This window comes from Triticum dicoccoides, chromosome 6B (genome assembly GCF_002162155.2).
Source record: "Triticum dicoccoides isolate Atlit2015 ecotype Zavitan chromosome 6B, WEW_v2.0, whole genome shotgun sequence".
In the NCBI taxonomy this organism is placed as follows: domain Eukaryota; kingdom Viridiplantae; phylum Streptophyta; class Magnoliopsida; order Poales; family Poaceae; genus Triticum; species Triticum dicoccoides.
Window position 1 is genome coordinate 583,169,433 of NC_041391.1, and position 7,300 is coordinate 583,176,732.

General features: G+C 48.0%; 1 protein-coding gene across 1 annotated transcript; it reads right to left on the reverse strand.

The window, feature by feature from the left end:
- Positions 1-1,909: 1,909 nt before the first annotated feature.
- On the reverse strand, positions 1,910-3,852 carry LOC119321228 (FCS-Like Zinc finger 7-like). The gene is made up of 2 exons (XM_037595007.1): positions 3,437-3,852; positions 1,910-2,370 (listed from the first exon to the last, which is right to left on the reverse strand). The coding sequence occupies exons 1-2, from the start codon at positions 3,733-3,735 to the stop codon at positions 2,205-2,207; spliced, it is 465 nt and encodes a 154-aa protein (XP_037450904.1). The 5' UTR covers positions 3,736-3,852; the 3' UTR covers positions 1,910-2,204.
- Between the last annotated feature and the right edge of the window lie 3,448 nt (positions 3,853-7,300).

A 7,300-nucleotide genomic window follows, 5' to 3' on the forward strand; every position in this document is an offset into this window, starting at 1 on the left:
GGTTGGAGTGGGCAGAGACAATGTGGCTTAACAGAGGTCAGTGCGGGATTTGAAGAAGAGGAAGAAGCAGCAGCAGCAGCAGAAGCACGGAAGAAGAGGAAGAAGAAGCAGCAACAACAGAAGCAGAAGAGGAAGATGAAGCAGCTACACCGATGAACTATCCCCTATTTAGCCAATGGCTCTTAATAATTTGAACTGTCATTTGATTGTAGTTAGGACGAACTGTCATTTGTTTAACTAGCTGGCACTATGTTCAGATTGTGTGTGGTAAGGTCACCACTAGTTAGAAGTGGTGACACCACCTTATGCAGGTTGCAACCAAACACCATGTCATATGTGCACCTAATGCAATGCGGACAACCAAGCGTTGGGTCAAAAATGGTTGTCTCGTGCAACTAGGAACATGCAGGCAACCAAACTATGTGCATCTGTTTTTTTTTGGCCTGCATCCCCTCAAACCGGCTCAATAGAGCCAGGCTCGTCGGGCCAGGCTGAGTCGGCAATGTAACCAAACACGCCCTTGGTTTCTATCATTTAGTTTGGGTTAGGATTTTCCTCACATGGATGACACTATCTTTAAATTGGCCCTTCGAACTCGGATCCATCTTGATTGTGTTTGTGGATACGTAGTCTGCGGAGTTTTGACGTAGATTCCTGCCGTCTTGTTCGGACGATGAGGTCAAGATTTCTAGTTGTTTATGTGCAACAATGAGATTTGATGTCAGACACTTAAGACCGATTAAGAGTACAATGGCGACAACGGCATTGTTCCTTAGGGCCACGTGCACAAAAACTTTTCGACTATCATCATCATCAAGGTCTGACCAGCTTCATTAAGGAACGGGGCTGCATGTTAAAGACTCGTTCTAGTGGATGTAACGACCGTTTGTATGGTCCAAAATCTTGTTGTATTTTTTTACTATATTTTAAGAACTTTGTATTTCCAATGATCTGGATCCCTTTTGAAATGGAAATAATGAAATGGATTCGACCGAGCACACTCAGACGAATACGTTTTTGCTGGGCACAACACATCCGGGTCCGAGCATTCCACATGATTCCCTTTGCTTCAAGTATTGACACGTCCCCGCATGATGGGATCCCCGCAGGTTGGATGTGTCGGCCGTATAGGTGGTATTGTCTCCGTCACGAGGTGGCCGCCGCCGGAAAAGGATGCCCCCGCCGCATCACCACCTCGACGCTGTCCTTGCGCGTACGTGCTCGCCGTTCCGGCCCCGGCCACGCGTCACGTCGCGTCTCACTGTTAGTACCTTTCATCGGCTCACGACGACGTCGACGGCGTAGCTAAATTACCGTCCCGAGATCGCCGTTTGTTCTGCAGTAAAAGAAGACAGACCATTGCTGGTACCTACCAGTACCACTGCAACTTCTGACAACGAACCTGCAGATCCGTGGATTCTGGAGGGCGTCAGGACCCTGGACAGATCGCTTCGTTGCAGGGGTATTTCCAGATCCCAATCGCCGTTCGCTTGCAACACCGGAGAGCACACATCGAGTGTCGTGTCCGGCAATGAACAGCAATATACAATGAGCAGCACAGAAACCCGGCCCTCGGGTGGCCGGTCAAAACTCGCGTAGGCCATGGCTTCCCATGTTGTGATCTGCAGCGGCGGCGGTCGTCCGGCTATGGGTTTGATTGCATCAGGAACGGTGAGATCAGATCACGGGCGCCCGTCTGCAGACCAGACCAGGCCTGGACCGGACCGCCGCCTAGAACAAACAAACGACACACACGCTTGCATGCGCTTGACTGCTCCTCTGTCTCTTCTTCTCCACTAGCCACCCCTCAAGGCGAGGCACACTGTCAGATTCTTCTGAACACCATGACCTGACCGCCGCCACGCCCTGGTGACTTACCAGAGAACTGCGTCAAGAGCAGCAAGAGAAATGCACGAAAACGCCAGGCGCAAACAGGAATTACTACGAAAAGATAGCACGCAATTTGATGTTGCATTGCAGTCCAGGTTCGGTTCTCCACTGGGGCAGGAGAGGAAACCACCATGTTCCATGTGTCACATGGCATCCTCAGTCACCGGCCACCGCTGGCGCATCACCAACAACAACAACTTCCGGCTACCCATCTGTATACACGCACGGGCGGTTTAAACATGGTGGACATGTGCCAAATATATGTGGCACATCACTAGCAGCTAGTATAATAGAATAAGCTAATGGCCGCCCGACTATGCTGCGGCGACGGCGTCCCCGGCACCGCCCGAGCCGCCGCCGCTGCCGGACTGGTCCGACGGGGCCTCTCGGATGGATGTGATGGTGCAGTTCTGTTCCATGAGCTCGTCCTTCTTGATCTGATGCTCCCGGCACTCCTGGCTGCAGAATGCCACCTCGCCCCTGCACGACACAGACAGACAAGGGAATTCAACCGTCAGTCTATCATGTCACAATGTCACAAACATCTTCGGAATAATTTTAAACCTTCTTTTATTGCAGTAAAGAAACCATGCATCTTTTTTACTCATGTGTTTATGTGGTCGATGACAGATTGTGACAATTAAAGAAATACCTGCAGGAGCTAGATGGTACCTAGTGACCAAGTTTATGGTATGATAATCAGACAACAACTCATATGATTGGCCGATTAATATTCTTTAATGGGTTGCTTATGGGAGCACAGTATGTAGCTTGACTCTTGACTAGTAAACTAAACCTAAATGCATCCCAATAATTTTATATTTTGGGACATGACAGTTCATACATGATTCAGGGACCAAAATTAAATGAGGAAAAAAAAAACTATGAGCACACCATGCACCAACAGTACATGTCTGATTAGCAAATACATACACCGAGTAATGGTACTATTAATTAACATGGCAGAGCAAGCCAATAATGTATCGGCAACAAATAATATGCCGAGAGAAAAGGTTCGCATCGGCATATTCTGAAAAGAAATACAGGAGGGAATAAGATTCATACTATGAACTAATTAAGAATTGATGGACTGCTTATACTAGCGTCGAATCAGCATTACCTTTCTAATGAACGAGGTTCGTCAAATCAGTACTCGCCTAAATTAAACAGTTAGAATTCCAAATAATTAGCACTGGATTTTCATAACTGAAAACGGATCATGAATAACCCACTTGCATATATATAAACCAGGAGAACCGAGACCGTCACGGAATTTCGCATCTAAGCAAGCATGTCCGCAGAATCGTAGGCTGCCGGCAACATGATAAGAAGATTCGATCTAGGTGCAGTGCAACCCTGACGTGGAAAACGAGCGAGCGGCGCGGAATTCGCACCGCAAAGCAACACGGGGGATTGATCGGCGCCTGGCCAAAAATCACCAGCAGGCCACCGAAAAGGGACAAAAATGGAACCCATGGCCGAAACACGAGGAATTTTACCAGACATTTCCGAACAGAGAATGGGAAAGCAGGGACGCCGGCGGTACCTGTAGATGTAGGTGTCCTCGCCGGGGCCAAGGGGCTTGGCGCAGAAGCCGCAGGCCGACAGGAACGCCGCCGTGATCATCAGCCCGGCGAAGGCGTCCCTCCTGGGAGAGGGGTAGCCGCCGCCGCCGCCCGTCCCCACCGCGCCGGCCGACACGGAGGAGGACGGCCGCGCGGGCGCCTGCCTGTCCATGTCGCCGCCGCCGCCGCTCCCCTGGCGCACCTGCTTGGGCACCGACGGCATGGACGCCAGGCTGGTCGTCCGGCGCATCAGCATGCTCCTCTGCCGCTTGCCGAGCATCTCGCCGGGTCGGATTCGCGCCGAGCTCGCTGGCTCCCGCCCCGCCGCTGTCAATCTCTGATTCGGTACGGCGGCCTTTCTGTCCCACTGGATGGTGGGGAGAGGGGTTTTGGGGGAGGAGCAGCGGGGCAGGGGCATAAAAAGAGGAGGAGGGGCCGGGCGCGTCAGATCTGGGCCGTCCACTCCCCACTCGAGACACCTGGACGCTTGTTGATCTGATGGTTTTTTGGCATGGAATTATAGCGATTAAGGCACATTGTTAGGGTTACCCCTTGCGCCGCCCACATGTCTCTGTGCCGTAAAACCATCCCTTCTCTGTTAATCCAGGACGGGAAATGGCTGCTCTATGTTATGTGTTTCTGCTGTGGTGGAGGAAAAATGGCTGCTACGCAGGATCCTAGTATGATATTTGGTGTTAGAAGAAGTACGCTCTTTGCTTGAAAAACGTTCTTATATTATGCAACGGAGAAAGTAATAAAACCGAATAAATCTATTTTATTTGGTGTTAACATAACACAGCATCACGTTATTATGATCCATGTTACTTTTTTTATTTAATCAAGTTGTTTTATTCTCATTAATTTGATCTATATACTGGTGGCATGAGAGTTTCGCGACGCACACTTACGATGGGAGATATGTGGGCTGCGCGGCCCGTTGCTACGCGTGACTAGCCTAGATCAAGGAAACAATAGTGGAGTTCAGGTCGTGTTCATCCGTAATGACGGCACGCCAGATTTGGATTCACTCACATCGTTTTGGGGAGTACTTTTAATAGACGGGTGGCGTTATGTGGCTTGATAGACTGACGTCAACTTGTGTCTCACTTTTTCGTTGGAGCACTTATCTGGCACGTCATACATCTGGCTTCGAGCTAGAGTATGACTTTTGTTTTTGTCCTTTTGCATGTGTTAGCATAGATATCATGACAAACAAGATTTACGTTACACCACTTTGTTTTTTGTTTTTTTGTGTGTTTTTAACTTTTCCCGATTATTCACGGACTAGGTGAGGCTCTAAAATCACCACAATTGTGCACCCCCACCTACCCCCCACTATGACATATCACAAGAATCCAACACAAGTTCACATTATCATGACCAATGGTTGGGCCTTTTTTGTTTTCACTAATGTTTTCTATGTATTTGGTGGCAGAGTTTTGTAATTGTTAGATCAATGGCCTTTGGTGCCACTGTTGGGGAACGTTGCTTGAAAAAAAAATGCATACGCAAGACCTATCCATGGAGATGTATAGCAACGGGAGGGAGAGTGTGTCTACGTACCCTCGTAGACCATAAGATGTAGTCGAACTTCTTCGCGGTCCAACTGATCAAGTACCGAACGTACGGCACATCCGCGTTCAGCACACGTTCAGCTCGATGATGTCCTCGCCTTCTTGATACAGCAAGACGTGTGAAGTAGTGCATGAGTTCCGCCAGCGCGACGGTGTGGTGACGGTGTTGGTGATGCTATCTCCGCAGGGCTTGGCTTAAGCACTACGAAAATATGACCAAGGGACAAAACTGTTGAGAAGGGCGCCACACCCTCTCCCACATATATATAGGTGGGGGAAGAGGCAAGGCAGCCAGGAGGCGCCCAAGTGGGGCCAAATCCCACTTGGGCTCCTGCCCCAAGCCCCCCCCCCTTTCTTGTTTGTGTGCAGGAGGAAGGTAGGGGGTGGTGGCCCCCCCTTTCCTTTCTCTCAAGAGGAGGGAAAGGCAGGAGGGGACAACCCTCCCCCTTTCCTTCCCCTAGGGTCGACGACTAGGGAGAGGGGCGCGCCAGCCCCCTTGTGGGCTGTTGTGTCCCTCCTCTTGGCCCATTTGGCCCATAGACCTCCCCGGGGTGTCCAGAACCCCTTCCGGCGATCCGATGACTACCCGTTGCACTCCGAAACTATTCTGGTGTCTAAATAGTATCGTCCTATATATATCAATCTTTACCAATGGACCATTCCGGAGCTCCTCGTCATGTCCGTGATCTCATCCGGGGCTCCAAACAACATTCGGTCACCAAATCATATAATTCACATAACACTATATTGTTAACGAACGTTAAGTGTGCGGACCCTACGGGTTCTAGAACTATGTAGACATGACCGAGACACCTCTCCGGTCAATAGCCAATAGCGGAACCTGGATGCCCATGTTGATTCCTACATATTCTACGAAGATCTTTATCGGTTGAACCTTATGACAACATATGTAATTCCCTTTGTTTGTCGGTATGCTACTTGCCCGAGATTCGATCGTCGGTATCTTCATACCTAGTTCAATCTCGTTACCGACAAGTCTCTTCACTCGTTCCATAATACATCATCTTGTAACTAACTCCTTATGGACTTTGCTTGCAAGCTTCTTATGATGTGTATTGCCGAGAGGGCCCAGAGATACCTCTCCGATACTCAGAGTGACAAATCCCAATCTCGATTCATGCCAACTCAATAGACACCTTTGGAGATACCTGTCGAGCATCTTTATAATCACCCAATTACGTTGTGACGTTTGATAGTACACAAGGCATTCCTCCGATATGTGGGAGTTGCATGATCTCATGGTCGAAGGAACATGCATTTGACATTCAAGAAAGAAGTAGCAACAAACTGAACAATCATATGCTAAGCTAAGGGATGGGTCTTATCCATCACATCATTCTCCTAATGATGTGATCCCATTATCAAATGACAACTCATGCCTATGGTTAGGAAACCTTAGCAATCTATGATCAACGAGCTAGTCTAGTAGAGGCTCATTAGGGACACGGTATTTTTTATGTATCCACACATGTATTTAAGTTTCCGGTCAATACAATTCTAGCATGAATAATAAATATTTATCATTATTAAGGAAATATAATAATAACCATTTTATTATTGCCTCTAGGGCATATTTCCAACAGTCTCCCACTTGCACTAGAGTCAATAATCTAGTTCACATCGCAATGTAATTAACAATCAAAGAGTTCTAAGGTGTGATCATGTTTTGCTTGTGAGAGAGGTTTCTAGTCAACGGGTCTGCAACATTCAGATCCGTGTGTACTTTGCAAATATATATGTCTACAATGCTCTACATAGAGCTACTCTAGCTAATTTCTCCCACGTTCAATACGTATTCAGATTGAGACTCAAAGTCATCCGGATCAGTGTCAAAGCTTGCATCGACGTAACCCTTTACGACAAACTCTTTATCACCTCCATAACCAAGAAACATTTCCTTAGTCCTCTTTAGGTACCTAAGGATAATTTTGACAGATGTCCAGTTATCCACTCCTAGATCACTATTGTACCCCCTTACCAAACTCATGGCAAGGCACACAACTGGTCTGGTACACAACATGTCATACTTTATAGAACCTATGGCTGAGGCATAGGGAATGAATTTCATTCTCTCTCTACCTTCTGTCATGGTAGGGCTTTAAGTCTTACTCAACTTCACACCTTGCAACACAGGCAAGAATCCTTTCTTTGACTGATCCATTTTGAACTTCTTCAAAACTTTTGCCAAGGTATGTGCTTTGTGAAAGTCCTATTAAGTGGCTCGATCTATCCCTATAGATCTTGATGCCC